Consider the following 17,807-nt stretch of genomic DNA (forward strand, 5'->3'; position numbering starts at 1 on the left):
ACGGGGTTACAGGACTCTTCCAGAGGGCCGGTGCAGACTGATGGGGCGAATGGCCTCCTTCTACACTGCGGGGATTCTAATTTTTTTTTTAAAATCTTCGTTCTTGGGCATCGCAGGTTGTGACAGCATTTATTGCCCATCCCGAATTGCCCTTGAGCGGGCAGTTAAGAGTCAACTACATTGCTGCGGGTCTGGAGTCACATGTAGGCCAGACCAGGTAAGGACGGCAGATTTCCTTCCCTCAAGGTCACTAGTGAACCAGATGAGTTTTTACAACAATCGACAATGGTTTCATGGTCATCATTAGACTTTTAATTCCAGATTTTTATTGAATTCAAATTTCACCATCTGCAGTGGCTGGATTTGAACCCAGGTCCCCAGAGCATTACCCTGGGTTTCTGGTCCAGTGACAATACCACCACACTACCGTCTCACACACCACCATCTCCCCTGTATGCTTCAATGAGACCGCCTGTCACTTGTCCAATCTCCAATATAGACCCAATTTACTCAACTGTTCGTCATGGACCGACCCTCTCACCCCAGGGACCAATATGGTGAACCTTCACTCGAGTGCCTCCAATGCAAGTAAATCCTTCCTCAAATAGAGAGACCAAAACTCATTGGAGGAATTTTAATTGAGGCTTTCATTACCAAACATGGAGATGGATGCTATAGCTCACTGTGTAGAACTCTCGCCTCTGAGCCAGAAGGTGGTGGGTTCAAGTCTCGCACTCGGGCACATAAGCTAGATTAACTTCCAGTGTAGTACTGAGGGACGGTTCCACTGTCAGAGGAGCTCTCATTATAAATGACATTTTAAATCAAGGCCCCAGTATCCTCACAGGGGGATTTTAAAAAAGTCCGGTGGCTTTATTTGAAAGGAGAGAAGGTGAATTTGTCTTGGTTAATACTTGTCACTCACCCACCATTCACTAAAACCGATGACCTGGCCATTTATTCCACTGCTACTTGTGGGAGCTTGCTGTTCGCACATTGGTTGTTGATCATAGAATTCCTGCAGTGCAGAAAGAGGCCATTCGGCCCATCGAGTCTGCACCGACCCACCAAAAGAGCAGTCTCCCTCCCTATCCCTGTAACCCCGTGCACTCATCAGGGTCAGTCCTCCTAACCTGCACATCTTTGGACATGAGCTTTCTGCATTACAACAGTGATGACGCTTCAAAAATGCTTGTTGTATGCTTTATGCCACAAAAATGCTATAAAGATTTGTCTTTCTTCGCACTCCTATGGCGGATGTCTGGGAGGGCTAGTACCCTTGATCCCCTTCGTCATTGCATACTCATGTCACAAGGGGAAACCGGTGCCCCAAGTCTCACTGATGACTCTAAGTTGCTGGTTGTGCACACCAGTGGCCATACCCTGAGGTGTGACTGGGCTGTCGTGCAAAGTGAGGGGCCCATTGGCTGGTGTGGTGTGGCGGCATCAGACCACATGCGCGTGACGACTGGGAACGGCAGAAGAGGCAGTAGATTCCTGCACGTTGGTAGGACAATGGCTCAGAAGGTGGAGACCAGCAAGGTCTTTGACACATCCAAGGGCACAATCATGACGCTCAGTAAGTCAATGTGGCCAGTAACGTGTGAAGAGACTGGGTCCTCACACGGCATAAGCCCCATATTTAGCCATAGTGAAAAACAGGAGGTACAGAAGACGTCCTGTTGAAGTAGTGATTGGAAATGGGAGAAGCCCTTGCCCAACTAAGTAACCAAAAAAGTTATGACAAAGTTGACCGAAACTCATAAGCAAGGTCAGCTTCAGAGCTCGTCACACTCAATAGAAGAGATACCTTCTTGAAAAGAGGAGCGTAAAATATAAATTAAACTGAATTGCATGGCACACTTCCTTTCTAGTGATGTCATGCTGCCATCCCTTAAAGGCATATTACAATAAAAAGCGCATGGAGCATAAGAACTTTATATCAGACAGGAAAGCATGATAATTGCTTACAGATAATGGATAGATACTATAATGACTTACTAGGACTTGTAGAAGCAAGTTGGTTAGAATCTGGCCAGATAGAAATGAAGAATCATGTGGTGTTTCTTCATGGAAATGAAGAGAAGCATAGGAATGCAGCAAGAATTTGAATAAACAAAAGAGACAAGAGATGATTAAGAATGGAGGAAAGCCTTTTGATCCGGGTGTCATACAAGCTTATGCCCTGACACAAGGTCACAGTGAGCAGGAAATAGAAGCATTTTATGGTGACATCCTGAAGTGTTATGATCAAATCAAGTGATGTGGTAATTGTAATGGGTGGCTTAAATGCTAAAATAATTAAAGGAACATCAGGACCGTATGTCGGTCAATATGGCTTTAGATTGAGAAATGAAAAAGGAGGGAGACTGGTACAATTTTGTCAAGAAAGTGATCTGACGGTGACAAACACCTTCAAGAGTCATAAAAGAAGAATATACACGTGGTGGAACCCAGGCGTTGTGTAACGAAATCAAATAGATTATGTGATGTTAAAACAGCATTTTGGATAAAGAACATCCATCTGTACCCCGATATAAATTCAGACCATTTCCTCATTGTTGAAAAAAGAAAGGTGAAACTGAAAATATCAAAAATGAAAAAGATGTCACTTTTTAGACCATGACATGTTGAAGGATGAGAACATCAGAGGGACATTCACTCTTAAATTTAAATGTCCCAGGACTAAGGAAACAGAACATGCAGAGGCCTCAGAACCAGAAATAGAAAGACAAATGGAAAAATATGAAAGAGAATTTACAACATGGTACAAAGGAAATATTACCAAACCAGAAAAGAAAAAGACAAGGAGTGGATGACAGGTGATATCCTGGCAAAGAAGGAAAGAAAAAAAACATACCTCAGCATGATGAAGTTGAAAAGAAAATGAAGAATGGATAGACTGGCGAAAGAGAAATAAATGGTTTAACGAGATCTGTGTTGAAGTATTGGAGCTGGAAACAAGTCACAAAATGGGAGTTGTGCACCAGAAGGCGAAGGGTGGGATTTACCAGCTGTTCATGCCAATGGGAAATTCTATTCCCACGCCGGCGCACGGGTTTCTCGGCAATGAGGAGTGCTGTCACCGGGAAATCCCATTGACAATGGCAGGGATGCCGGTAAATCCCGCCCCAAATCTTTGACAAATAGTTGGAAAGGGATACCGACAGATGGTGGTTGCATAAAAGACAAATAAATGTTGTTTGAAAGGGAAGCAGTAGCAAAACGATGGACAGAGTATATATGTGAACTGTATGATAATCCAAATCGAGGGAGCCCTCAAGATATGGAGGCAAATGAAGAATCAAACATTATGAGATCAGAGGTAAAGAATGCTTTGAAATTATTGAGCACAGAAAAAGCTCCAGGCATAGATGAAGTAGCAACAGAAAATCTAAAGAGCCTTGGAGAAGCAGAATTAGAAGTGATAACAGACATTTGTGATCAAATATACAGCAATGGACACATTCCAAATGACTTGAGATGTTCATTATTCGTTAAGTTACCGAGTAAGGCTAAAGCAATGGAGTGCAATCAATTTGGAACTATAAGATTAATGAGTCATCTCATTGAATTGGTTTTGAAAAGAAAAAGAAGAACACTTTTGTAGCAGAAATTGGTGGACGGTTGTCTGGATTTAGTCCTGGGGTATAAACGAGAGAGGGAATATTTAACCTGAAAACAATATCCACTAAATATCTAAAAAGTAAACAAGAATAGACCAAGAAAAAATGCTTGATTGTGCTTATCACCAAACACAAATAGACGTGCTGCTGAAACGTGACATTGACAGTAAAGATGTGAGATTCATCCAGAGCCTACACTGGGCTCAAATAGCGAGCTTCAGATTAGAAGACAGACATGTTTCAAATGAAGAGAGGAGTACAACAAGGCTGTGTACTGTCGCAAACATTATTCAATCTGTGCACAGAACAAATATTCAGAGAATTGAGTGTGCTTCCAGGAGTAATAACTGGAGGCAGAAACATGATAAACTTGCGTTATGCTGACGACACAGCACTGCTTGCAGAATCAGAAGAAGCCCTACAAAATCTCGTGGACCAGATAAATCTGGAAGTTTCGAGTATGGATTGAGTATGAACACCAAAAAGACAAAAGTGACGGGAGTTAGAACGAATATATTGAAAGAAACTAGAGTGAAGATTGAAGTGAATGGTGTTACACTGGAACAAGTAGATTAGTTTGTCTTTTTAGGACAAATGATAACAGGAGTTGGTAGATACGATGCTGAAATTAGAGGGATGGAGTAGTCAGGAGTAATTTTATGAAGATGGAAAGAGTGTTACCAACATGAAAACTCAAGCTAGTAACAAGGAAAGAATTGTTAAGATGTTACATTCCATCTACTTTCCTGTAAGTCTCAGAAACCTGGACAATAAATGAAGATCTGAGGTAGAAAATAGAGGCCGTTGAAATGTAGGTGCTACGACGTCTGCTAGAAATTCCATAGAGAGGCCATAAGCCCAATGAAGAGGTGCTCGAAATTGCAAGAACAAAAATAACTCTAAAAAGTGACATCCAGTCATTAGATCGGAACTGAAAAACTACAGCGATCTTTTTGAGAAGGTACAGTGGAGGGCAGCACAAAGAGGGGTCGGCCTAGGCGTAGTTGGATGACGGGCATCACAGAATGGCTGCGGATGAGCTACCTGCAAGGATGGCGCAAAATAGACGAGTGTGACATACCGTGACAGCAGATCTCCTGCGAGGAGTAGCTGCAGGCAACAGCAACGGCATTCCCTAAGCTGGTGAGAGCCTGAATTCACGTTCCTGACCCCTTTCCAATGACACCTGCAGGGCACCTGTCATCTGGCCATCACACAAGGGGTAGCTGCAGGGTTCGAACAGCTTACCGGCACTCACACTCAAGCTTTCGCACATAGAGAATGATCATTTTGGGCGTCAGCCACATGTGGAAAACTTCCGTAGCAAGCAAAACTGACCTACTGAGTGTTTTCAGCTATTTCTCTTTCAGTTCCTTATTTCGGTGGTACTTCTATTGAGGCCTGAGGGTCCATTAGTGGCTCCTCCCTGTCATCAGAGTTGGCACTCTTCACTTGCCTGGAGGCCTCTTTCATGGATCGAGAGGCGGGGCGATGTTAACTTGAGCTGGATCCACCACGTCCCTTCCTCCTTGCCCCTCCCCAGATTAGCAAGAGGGTTGCACCATACTGAGAGCGGGAAATGGCACAACTTTAATATGATCAATGCCCCTATAGTTTTAAACCTTCCTCTAAGCAAGTGTCTGGCCCCCATTTACCAAATGCTACAGTGACACGATTGAAACCAGATGTGTGTGGTGCGACTTCAAAGCACCACTTCGCCTCCTGAGGAAACAGGTTCAGATATAAATTAACATTCACAAGTAAATAGAGTGTGAGAAAAAAAAAATGTCCTTACAGTTCAAAATACCTGTTACAGAACTGGTAGCAGGTCTGGCATGGAGGGCCACGTCCGGCTGAGAAACCTGCGCGTGGATCTCCGACAGCTGCTGAGGCTTCAGGATGGACAAGGGCGACTGGCCGCTCTGCGAGGTCGACGGCAGCAGCAAAGGCTGCTGGGATTGCACAGACGACGGGGTCATGTGTGGTGGGCGGATCTTCTCTGCCATCAGCTGCTCCTTGATCTTGTTTATCAGCATCAGGTTATCAAGCTGCGGGGGAGGGGGGCGAAGAAATAAGACAACAGAACATTAACAACTGGGCGGCACGGTAGCACAGCGGTTAGCACAGTTGCTTCACAGCTCCAGGGTCCCAGGTTTGATTCCCCGTTGGGTCACTGTCTGTGTGGAGTTTGCACGTTCTCCCCGTGTCTGCGGGGGTTTCCTCCGGGTGCTCCGGTTTCCTTCCACAGTCCAGATATGTGCAGGTCAGGTGGATTGGCCATGATAAATTGCCCTTAGGTTAGGTGGGGTTACTGGGTTATGGAGATGGGGTGGAGGTGTGGTCTTAAGTGGGTGCTCTTTCCAAGAGCCGGCATAGACTCGATGGACCAAATGGCCTCCTTCTGCACTGTAAATTCTATGATTCTATGATGATCAACAACTAAACAGGTTTACTGGGATCATAAAGCTGTGCTTCCAAGCACAGTCTACCCCAGTAGAATGACCGGTGTCAATGCTGTGGGGTTGATACCAGTTTTTTTTATATTCAACTATTGTTGGCAAGGCCAGCATTTATTCCCCATCCCTATTTGCCATTTGTCTGGCTTGCTAGGCCAGTTAACCACATTGCTGCCACATGTAGGTCGGACTAGATTAGAAGGACTGATTTAATTTCCTAAAGGACATCCGTGACCCAGATGGGTTTTTAACAGCAAACCAGTGGTTTCATGATCTTTATTCATGAGTGTGGCATTTTGTTCCAGATTTGTTTTGAAAATAAATTCAAAAAGTACCCAATTATTTTTTTCTAATTAAGCGGCAATTTTGTGTGGCCAATCCACCTACCCTGCACATCTTTGGGGTGCAGGGGTGAGACCCACGCAGACACGGGGAGAATGTGCAAACTGCAGACAGTGACCCGGGGCCGGGATTGAACCCGGGTCCTCGGCAGTAATGCAGCAGTGCTAACTGATGTGTTGGGTGTTCTGGATCACACACAGGTCACCAACACTTGAAGTAGTGCAACACTATTTTATTAAAAGGTTAACTATTTAAACATACTTGAACTGTGGGTAAATACGATACCAGCTTTAACTAAAGATCTTTGCCTTGTCCTAACCAGTTGATGCACTCAGCACATGGTGAATGTCTGTGTTGCAGGCTGTGAACTCTGTGCTCCTAGCTAGCTGCTACTCGAATCCACGGGAACTCTGATGCCCCCTGTCTTTATAGTGCGTGTACTGTCACTGGTGATTGGCTGTGGTGTTGTGTATGTTGATTGGTCCCACTGTGTGTCCATCAGTGTGCGTCTGCACCATGACATATTGGTGTACATTATGACACTAACCACTGCACCACCATGCCACCCCCAGATTTATTTGGTAATTAAATTTGGATTTCATCATCCGCCGTGGTGGAATTTGAACCCATTTCTCAGTAGCATTAGTCTGGGTCTGTGGGTTGCCTGTCCAGAAACATTGCCGCCTTCCCCTGCAGCTAAGTGCGTTGCCCTCAGGTCAAAGTTCAGACTCCCGTTCCTTCTCCCTGCCTATCCTGGAGGTTCTGAGTCGTCGCGAGATGCAGGTCATTGGGTAACCACCACCCTATGGGTCCTTGCGCATGCTGCCATGTGACACCCACCCCCACCCCCCTCCAAGAGGGGGAACGTTGCCAAGATGGCTGTCAGTGGGCGTTATCACATCTGATGCCCACCCTAACCCCAATCCTAAGGCCTGACATGCACTGTATGGAGGTGATACAAATGCAAGTAAGTACTCAGAGTGATTCACCGCCCCACCCCTACCTCTCCTAGCCCAGGGGCACTGCAGGTCTTTTGCAGCATCTGAATGATTGTCCCAGCCAGAAACACCAAACTCAACACAGACAGCACCGGCAGTCATCGTGACTCAGCACAAGGTGCATTTGCTGAGTCAGTCACAGGGGACAGCGGCACCACAGGTGGAGAAGTGCGTCGTGTCGCCCTGAGGTCATGAAAGTTGCTGTGGAAATGCAAGATATTTGGTTTTCTTTGCCTCCTTCAATCACAACACCACATTTGGCAGCAAACGTCATTCAGATCTGGGTTTGTCGGAATTCCACAGCTGGGAGGTAATATTCCACGGAACGCAAGAACTTCACGTCTCTCAGCTGTTTTAATGAAATGAAGCAAGTGGCTTTTGTGTTTTGCTTTTCCCTCTGGGGTGTGTCCTTGCCCCATGATCCTCTCCAGCCCCACCAATAGGAAGGTGATAACATTATGGCTTCTGCCAACAAAGTTGACCACGTGACCAGAAATGAGCCTTCCATCTCACTCTTTCTGTTACTTCTGTGACCACCCACCCTGTGGCATTTATTGGGTGGTTTACATTAGTTGGGTGGCACATGCTGTGCTCTTCTGGGCCTTACCCATGTGGACGGAGATACCCGTGAGCTGAATCTCTTAATGTACCATTACAGGGGGCCATTGGTAAAGTGTTTTCTTGCTCAACAAATGGTACACTTGACCCTAAAGGGACCGGGAGCAAAACTGTACCTTTTGTCTTACCACTTGCACAGAGGAGACTCTGGTCCCTTCAGCCTGGGCTAGATTTGTACCCAGCGTCCATGGATGGACAGGCAGTGTTACTGCTGTGGAGAGCACAGGTCCTCTCCACACCCCACCCCCCTCGCCAGTCTATGCTGGGAAATAATGGATGGCCCATTTTAAACACTGTAAAGAAACCAGCAATAACAAAATGCAACAGCATTTACTAGAGAGATATTGGTGTACATTCCCTTGTCCTGTTTCTCCCTCAGATATAAAAGTACTGCAAACTCCAAATGTCGACGTGTACTCCAGTGCCTGATGCTGTTACATTCTTTAAACGGTCTGCATATTCACTCGTACCTGGCTTGACATCGTGGGTGGTGGAGGCCAGAAATACGGATTGTTGAATCGTGGCTCGGCCATGGCAACTCTGGAAAAGCAACAAATGTGTCAAGTTAGAGTAGTTATGTGGCGAGCCCCCCACCCCCTCAACTCCCTAAAAAGCTAACTCTGTCCAAGACTGGAATGTTGCTCCTGAATCTGGGAAGCATTTGCAAACTTAGGAGCAGGAAAAGGCCAGACAGCCCCTTGAGCCTGTCCCTGCACAACACACCAGAAAGAGTTTGATGCCTGATGAGAAATGCTTCGCTCTCTCTCCCTCTCTCTTTCCATTATTATCCCACCATTCCTTACCGGTTTTCCAGCGGCGAAGCGGTGGAATCTTCCTGTCCCGCCAAAGTCAATTGTGTCGCTTGCCATCCGCATCACCGTGGAACCCGTGGGAGGGGTCACCTTCGGTGGGACCGGAAGATCACAACCGACAGGAAGGGTTAAAAAATCCCGCCCAGGTCTTACTCCTTCCGTCCCCTCTCTGCATTCTCATCGCATTAAAGAGTATTTTCTCCTTGATGTGTTGGGTGATCTGCTACACAGACGAACCAACACGGTTGCGAATGGTACAACTCAGTTCTATTACGAACATATATTTACAGTGGTAAGCTGGTTACTGAGGTTCGATCATAACCCTTGAATCTGTGGACCTATTCCTAACACTATCTTGGAGTGGCACTCAGCACATGGTGGATGTCTGAGTGGCTTGCTATGAGCTCTGTGCCCTGAGCTGTCTCCTGCTCGAATGAGCCGGAAGTGTCGTGTTCCCTGTTTTGTAGTGTGTATGCTCTTGCCTGTGATTGGCTGTGGTTTTGAGTGTGTTGATTGGTCCGTTGATCTGTCCATCAGTGTGTATGTATGTTTGTACCATGATGTTTACCTGAATATCATGACACTCCTCTGGACTTTCCTCTTTCATTCCTCTCAAATTCGAGACCTGTCCTATTCGTTCTGTCCCCTTTCGCTGCATTCAAACTAATCATCACACCGTCCCCATCTACTATCTCGTTCTATCACAGGACCTCAAAACCCTTGAATTTTAATTGTGTATCCATTATGTTTGATTTCATTAAGATATGCCCTGGTAAATAGCCACAGACTGAAACATGTGGCTGTTGGGTTATGAGGTGCAGGTTTGTAAAGGATAACTCGGTGATTACTTTTTTATGGGTGGCACGGTAGCACAGTAGTTAGCACTTTTGCTTCACAGCATCAGGGTCCCAGGTTCGATTTGCGGCTTGGGTCACTATCTGTGCGGAATCTGCACATTCTCCCCGTGTCTACGTGGGTTTCCTCCGGGTGCTCCGGTTTCCTCCCACAAGTCCCGAAAGACGTGCAGTTCGGGGAATTGGACATTCTGAATTCTCCCTCTGCATACCCGAACATGCGCCGGAATGTGGCGACTAGGGGCTTTTCACAGTAACTTCATTGTAGTGTTAATGTAAACCTACTTGTGACAATAAAGATTTTTTTTTAAATTAAAAGAGTGTATAAATTAGCACAGATTCTATGTTTCACTACCTGGTTTTCTGGAATATAACCCTGAAGCCCTCACTTTATTCAATAAAATTCAGGTTCAGCATCAACTAATCACTAATTTTCTACATTTACCTCACATCTTTTGCTCGTTAGAATGCGATATGACACCGCCGCGCCCCAGATATTTGGCATTCTCTCACAGGCAACTTTGCTTCACTATCTGGTCCCTCTACATGAATAAACCTTCTGACAGCCAGCCTCTTTGACAGCCTTCATTTCCAATTTGGTGTCCAACTCTTCCCCCTTTTAAAGGGATCAGACACATTTATCAACGGTGTGCTTTGATATAAATGCAAGCTGTTGTCCCGCACCGTGGGACTTGGCCCACCATCAAGGCCTCTCAACTCGAAAAGAACTTTGGGATTCCTGACAAACTTCCGAAGCAGGCCCACTGTGCAGCTCATAGCTCGTGGCTTGGCTTGTATTCCCCTGCATCTATGAAGATTGAGGGATGATTGGCCTGAGGAGACGAAGGGTTTAATTATAGAATCCCTACTGCGCAGAAGGAGGCCATTCGGCCCATCGAGTCTGCACCAACCCTCTGAAAGAGCACCCGACCCAGGCTCTCGCCCCCGCCCCCCCGCCCTATCCCCATAACCCCACCTGACCTTTTGGACACTAAGGGGCACTTTAGCATTGCCAATCCACCTAACCTGTCCATCTTTTGGAATATGGGAGGAAAGCAGAGCACCCGGAGGAAACCCACCCAGAGACAGGGAGGCCATGCAAACTCCACACAGACATTCACCCAAGGCCAGGATTGAACTGGGGCCCCTGGCACTGTGAGGCAGCAGTGCTGACCACTGTGCCACCTCTGGTGTGCGAATCAAGAGCAAAGGGGCAGGAGGGCTATGGAGCAAATGCAGGAAATGGAGTTGAGTTGCAGTTGAACCATGTTCAAACTGAATGGCAACGCAGACTCCTGGGGCTTCCTACTACTGAACACTTCTACGGTGAGGTCAAACAGATAATAATAATAATCTTTATTAGTGTCACAAGTAGGCTTGCATTAACACTGCAATGAAGTTACTGTGAAAATCCCCTAGTCGCCATATTCCGGCGCCTGTTCGGTACACGGAGGGAGAATTCAGAATGTCCAATTCATCTAACAAGCACATCTTTCGGGACTTATGGGAGGCAACCAGAGCACCCGTAGGAAACCCACGCAGACATGGGGCAGTGACCCAAGCTGGGAATCGAACCTGTGTCCCTGGCCCTGTGAAGCAACAGTGCGAATCAGTGCGCCACCGTGCCGCCCATTGTGGAGCTTTCAGCAGCTAATAGCATTGCAGATTGGCTGCACTGCATTCAGCTCTTAGCCTTGAGTGTGTTATAGTAACAGTGTGATGTTCACATTGAAACCATACACAAAAAACAGTCCCCTCCACCTCTCCAATGAACTCCCCACTCCCGTCTAACCCACGCTGGAATTTTGCGGTCATCAGTGGCCCTTCTGCGCAACAATTCCTCATGTATGAGCATCAGGTGGCTGTTTTAGACCATTCCTAACCCTATCCCCGCTCCGTGTCCGCACCTGCTAAGTCGCAACTATGTAAACCAATCAGGATGGGAAACCTGGCCATTTGTTCTCTTCATCAGCTCAGGAAAGAACGCAGCCAATTAGACCCCGAACACAGACCGGACGGAAATCAGTGAATACGGCAAAAGGAAACCTCCGACCTTCCTGCTCTGCAGGACCGTGTAGCGCAATGCAATGAGTACTTACCAATTCAGTCACAGGGAAAAACTAGTTACTACAAATCAGGGCCTGTGCTCAACTCCTGTTACCCTAATTACTTATCATTTACAATAACAAAGTGAAACACTTCATATTTCACCCCAGCTCCATATAAAACTGAAAACAGGCCCTGGACTGCACACCAGTTTCTGTTAACATCCACCACAAAGAGTATATTGCAGAGCTGGTGCCAGCGTCCTGCAGTACCCCAGTCAGCCTGTCAGTGCTGCTGTTGACAGCAGAGTGGTGCCTCAGGCAGACATGCAGCAATATCAGAGAATCACAGACTCGTTACAGCGCGTTCGGCCCAGCGTGCCTACAACGGCTCTCCAGATGAGCATTATGACTCAGTGCCTTTCCCCTGCCTTCTTCCCCGTACCCTTGCACATTATCGGAGCAGAAACAATCACCCAATTCCCTCCTGAATGTTTTGAATGAACCTGCCTCCACCACACTTCCAGGCAGTGCGTTGCAGACCCGAGCAACTCGCTGTGTGAAAAAGCTTCTTCTCACATCACATTTGCTTCTTTGGTTACAGCACAGGAGGACATTCAGCCCATTGACGGAAGCTTTGTTACAAATGCTAAATCCCAAACTTCTAAATCCATCCAGAAAGGTGGAAGCAAACAGAAACAACTAGGCATGGCAGCCTCGGTGGAAATTTCAGGGACCAGAATAGTGTTTATTGCTGGTGAGTTCCCTTGCAGCATTGCTCTCAGGTTTGTGTAGAGTGCTGTGGTGATTTTTAATTGTTAATCTGGCCTGTCCCTTTAAGGCCCCTGTACCACATGTTCAGTGTGGGGAAATGCTACGTCGACAGATTTAGGTAACTGATTTTAAACTATGAGTGTCAATCACTGGGCACCTTGTTTCCGGGTCTGGAGCACCGATTATGAAATGGCAAATTTATTTTTCCCGTTTTCCAAACATGTTCGGCATCAGTAATTTGAAATCTGTTTGGAGAGTATCAGGCCTGGGTTAAATGCGAGGCGTTTTAACTACATACCCAGCCCTCTTGATTGGCATCCCATCGACAAACATTCACTCCCTCCACCACCGACAAACAGTGGCAGCCGGTGTACCATCTACAGGAAGCACTGCAGGAACTTGCCAACGCTCCTTAGGCAGCACCTTCCAAATCCGTGACCTCTACCATCTAGAAAAATGTTTTGCAAACTTTTTTGCCCAGGGCCCATTTTTACCAACCGGCCATCCTTCTGGACCCAGGGCAGCCAACATTCGCGAGCCATCATTTTCTCTTACCGTTATTGCGAGAGGTGAGCCTGGGCTTATATTCTATAGTCTAGAGTAGTGAAGAATGAGAAATGGCCTCATTGAAACAGGCATTATGCTCTCAGGACTCTGCAGAGCAGGCGCAGAATGCAAGTTTTCCTCAGATGGGTAGTTTACAGCCTGGGGATATAGTCTGCAAATTACAAGGCGACGATTTTGACATAGATGAGGAGGAGTTACTTAACTCAAAGTATTATGAATCTTTTTAATCTCTAAAATTCACTATTAAAAAGAGTTCTGCAGGCTCAACCATTGAGCATATTCAAGACAGATGCAGGAAAACTGAATTGAATTTTAAAAATATCCTTCTCCTGGGTTAGCGCGCTGACGGTGTTTCTCTCCGGGCTCCGGGCATGCGCACTGATGAGCGGGCACGCATGCGCAGTGCGCCCGCATTTTTAAAGCCGGTCGTGGCCGTCATTTTTAAATGAAATTGAAAAAAACTCATCTCTCAGTGTCATTGCTCACTGTTAGTGAAGGACACAGCTATGATAATAATAATCTTTATTGTCACAAGTAGGCTTACATTAACACTACAATGATGTTACTGTGAAAAGCCCCTAGTCGCCACGTTCCGGCGCCTTTTTGGGTACACTGAGGGAGAATTCAGAATGTCCAATTCATCGAACAGCATGTCTTTTGGGAATTGTGGGAGGAAACTGGAGCACCCGGAGGAAACCCACGCAGACACAGGGAGAACGTGCAGACTCCGTACAGACAGTGACCCAAACTGGGAATCGAACCTGGGACCCTGGCGCTGTGAAGCAACAATGCTAACCACTGTGCTACCGAAACAAGATGTTGAGCAATCTGATTGGTTGTGCATCTGCATCATTTCATTGGTCAACTTTGCAGACTGGTGTTCGTTAATTTGAGGCTCTTAATTAGCAATTTTAGTTGTGATTGTTGACTGGAATTTGCCCAGTTTCACTGCTAGATGCAGGGCCCATCTACAGGCACCCGGTACCTGGTGTTCAATGCTCGAAGAAGAAGCAGCCGGGCTGATCTTGTGCAAGCATTCTCACGGCACGGCCAGACACAGGAGATTTCTGAAACAAATTCTTTATCCTCACATGGCAGCCGAACTCTGACACCTGCCATGGCAGGGCCGCTCCCCATGTTTGGCAAACACCCTGGCACAGACTGGAGAGCTCGTACAACAACAGGGAGGGCCAGGCGGTTGATTCAGGTTGGGTGCATCTCCATTGCAGGCAGACGTCACGGTGTTCCCATGTGGAAGATGAGTGTTCCACTTTTATAACAAGAGAGGCGGATAAATAAATATATAGGCAGAGTTACATATCCCATGCCCGTTTTCCTCTACTTCCTTCCTCTCCTGTGTGGGATTTGACTTACTGATTTTCCGGTAATACCTCGATCCTGTTACCATTGTTCAGCAGGAGCGTTGAGGATATGGTTGGAGAGTGATGGGAAATGGGAGCCCTGACTGAGTTTTTTCTGACTATAGGCCACAGGCAGTGTGTTATTAGCTTGTACAGGTCAGTGCAGCAAGCAATGCTCGTCTGAATCTCACATGTGGGATATTAATTCCTTGAGTGAGCACTAGCTATGAGCAGGGTGATGCGACCATCAATTCACACAAGGACTCGTGTCGGAGTAAAACAGTGGTTTTAATTAACTATCAACTTTGCCTGCCTGCGACTGGTACAGACTGAGGACAGCCTCACAGGCCAGCTACTCTTATACTCCTTCAAAGGGGCTGAGCCATGGGCGGAGCTCGTACATGCTCCAACATCCTCCAACATCTCCCCTTGTGGGTGAAACCATACAATGGCCCACAGATAAAACCCACAGGGTTAATAACATAGAACATAACTGGTGAATTAACTGTATTTACAGATATAGAACATAACTGGTGAATTAACTGTATTTACATTCACCCCATTCACCCCCTGTAAAAAAATAAAGTCCGGCGGGGATGATGGGTCACATGTTCAGCCGGTCCGGCGCCCGGATCGTACGCTGCGACCACCGAAGCACTGGTGTTGCAGCCGCTTCAGGTGGCTGGGGAAGTGGGTCCGGTGCAGCCCCAGGGGTGGACTCCGGAGCGGCTCTTCCTGAGCTTCATTCCTGCAGACTGGTGTGCCGGATGGAAGGGAGCCAAATGGGCGCGGGGGCACTGGGCATGGGAGAAAGAGCGGGGTATAGCACGGGGGTACTGTGGACGTAGTGGTGGTGAAGCCTGCAGGAGCAAGGTCTCGGAGGGAGACGGTATCCTGTCGACCATCGGGGTGCTCAACATATGCACAGAGCGGGTTTTAGTGCAGGAGCTAGACCCTCTCTACCAGGGGATCGGTCTTATGGATCCGAACGTGTTTCCGGAGGTGGACTGGTCCCGGTGTCATCAGCCAGGGTGGGAGCGAGGCCCCTGAGGTAGTCCCCCTAGGGAAAATAAACAAGCGGTCATGAGGAGTCTGGTTTCTGGCCGTGCAAAGGAGGGACCTAATAGCATGGAGCGCAACGGGGTGGACATCCTCCCAGTGGGAAACCGGGAGATTCCTGGACCATAGGATCAACAGGACGGTCTTCCAGTCCGTCGCGCTCTCCCTCTCCACCTGTCCGTTTCCCCAGGGGTTGTAACTGGTAGTCCTGCTCGAGGCGATGCCCTTACTGAGCAGGTACTGACGCAGTTCGTCGCTCATGAACGACGAGCCCCTGTCGCTGTGGATGTAGTTGGGGAAACCAAACAGGGTGAAGACACTGTGCAGGGCTCTGATAACAGTGGGGGTGATCATATCGGGGCACGGAGATGGCAAACGGGAAACGGGAGAACTCATCAATAATATTGAGAAAGTAGGTATTGCGATTATTCGAGGGGAAGGCCCCATTGAAATCGATACTGAGGCGTTCAAAGGGCCGGGACGTCTTCACCAGGTGGGCCTTATCTGGTCGATAGAAGTGCGGTTTACACTCCGCACAGATTTTGCAGTCCCTGGTCATTGCTCTGACCTCCTCGGTGGAGTAGGGCTGGTTGCGGGCCTTGATATAATGGGCAAGCCGGGTGACCCCCGGGTGGCAGAGGTCGTCGTGGACAGCCCGTAGTCGGCCCTCTTGCGCACTGGCACGTGTGCCGCGGGACTGGGCATCTGGGGACTCGTTGAGCTTCCCGGGAAGATATACTATATTGTAATTATAGGTGGAGATTTCGATTCTCCACCTCAAGATCTTATCGGTCTTGATTTTGCCCCGCTGCGCATTGTCGAACATGAAGGCTACTGATCGTTGGTCGGTGACGAGGGTAAACCTCCTACCAGCGAGGTAATGCCTCCAGTGCCGCACGGCTTCCACGATGGCTTGAGCCTCTTTTTCGACCGAGGAGTGTCGAAGTTCAGAGGCTGTGAGGGTGCGTGAAAAAAACGCAACCGGTCTGCCTGCTTGATTGAGGGTAGCAGCGAGAGCGACCTCTGATGCGTCGCTCTCCACCTGAAAGGGGACGGACTCGTCCACCGCGCGCATCGCAGCTTTGTCGATGTCCGCCTTGATGCAGTTGAAGGCCTGGCGGGCCTCGGCTGCCAGAGGGAAAAGGGTGGCCTTAAATAGTGGGCGGGCTTTGTCCGCATACTGGGGGATCCACTGGGCGTAGTAGGAAAAAAATCCAAGGCACCTCTTTAGGGCCTTGGGACAGTGAGGGAGAGGGAGTTGCAGGAGGGGACACAGACGGTCAGGGTCGGGCCCTAGGACTCCGTTTTCCACGACGTAGCCGAGGATGGCTAGCCTGGTGGTGCGGAAAATGCATTTCTCCTTATTATAGGTGAGATTACGTTTTGGGCGGTTTGGAGAAATCGGTGGAGGTTGGCGTCGTGGTCCTACTGATCATGGCCACAGATAGTGACGTTGTCCAAGTACGGAAACGTGGCCCGCAGCCCATACTGGTCCACCATTCGGTCCATTGCTCGTTGGAACACCAAAACCCCGTTCGTGCCGCCAAAAGGGACCCGGAGGAAATGAAAAAGGCGGCCGTCTGCCTCAAACGCCGTGTAGTGGCGGTCCTCCGGGCGGATTGGGAGCTGGTGGTATGCAGACTTCAGATCCATCATGGAGAACACGCGGTAATGAGCGATCTGATTGACCATGTCTGCAATCCGGGGAAGGGGGTACGCATCGAGTTGCGTAAACCGGTAATGGTCTGGCTGTAATCAACCACTATCCGGAACTTTTCCCCGGTCTTGACGACCACCACCTGAGCTCTCCAGGGACTATGCTGGCCGCTAAGACTCCTTCCCGCAAGAGACGCAGGACCTCAGACCTAATAAATATTCTGTCCTGCATGCTATATCGCCAGCTGCGAGTGGCTACTGGCTTGCAATCAGCGGTGAGATTAGCGAAGAGGGAAAGAGGATCAACTTTCAGGGTGGCTAGGCTGCACACAGTGAGTGGGGGCAGGGGTCCGCCAAAGCTAAGCGTCAGGCTCTTGAGATTACATTGAAAATCGAGTCCAAAAAGGAGGGGGCGCAGAGATTTGGGAGCCTGTACAGCTGGAAATTAGTGTACTCAGCGCCCTGTACCGCTACGGTTACCGTAGTGCACCCTCGGATTTGTACCGAGTGTGACCCGGAGGCGAGGGAAATTGTTTGTTGCGCCGGGAATATCGGGAGCGAGCAGCGGCTTACCAGATCCGGGTGGATGAAACTCTCAGTGCTCCCGGAGTCGAACAGGCAATGTGTCTCGTACCCGTT

The 17,807-nt window shown here is 48.1% G+C and overlaps 1 protein-coding gene across 2 annotated transcripts in view; it reads right to left on the minus strand.

The window, feature by feature from the left end:
* LOC140392789 (zinc finger protein 362-like) overlaps positions 1-17,807 on the minus strand; it is a 142,801-nt gene that overhangs the window by 59,773 nt on the left and 65,221 nt on the right. Inside the window, exons 2-3 of one of the 2 annotated variants that reach the window (XM_072478427.1) lie at positions 8,511-8,580; positions 5,434-5,674 (exon numbers count right to left, since the gene is read on the minus strand). In XM_072478427.1, the coding sequence (XP_072334528.1) occupies positions 5,434-5,674; positions 8,511-8,573 (304 nt within the window). In that variant the 5' untranslated portion in view covers positions 8,574-8,580. Of the gene's footprint in view, positions 1-5,421; positions 5,675-8,510; positions 8,581-17,807 lie in introns of both variants that reach the window. The other variant, XM_072478426.1, reaches the window with a different exon arrangement.

Source organism: Scyliorhinus torazame, chromosome 16 (assembly GCF_047496885.1).
Source record: "Scyliorhinus torazame isolate Kashiwa2021f chromosome 16, sScyTor2.1, whole genome shotgun sequence".
Classification (NCBI taxonomy): domain Eukaryota; kingdom Metazoa; phylum Chordata; class Chondrichthyes; order Carcharhiniformes; family Scyliorhinidae; genus Scyliorhinus; species Scyliorhinus torazame.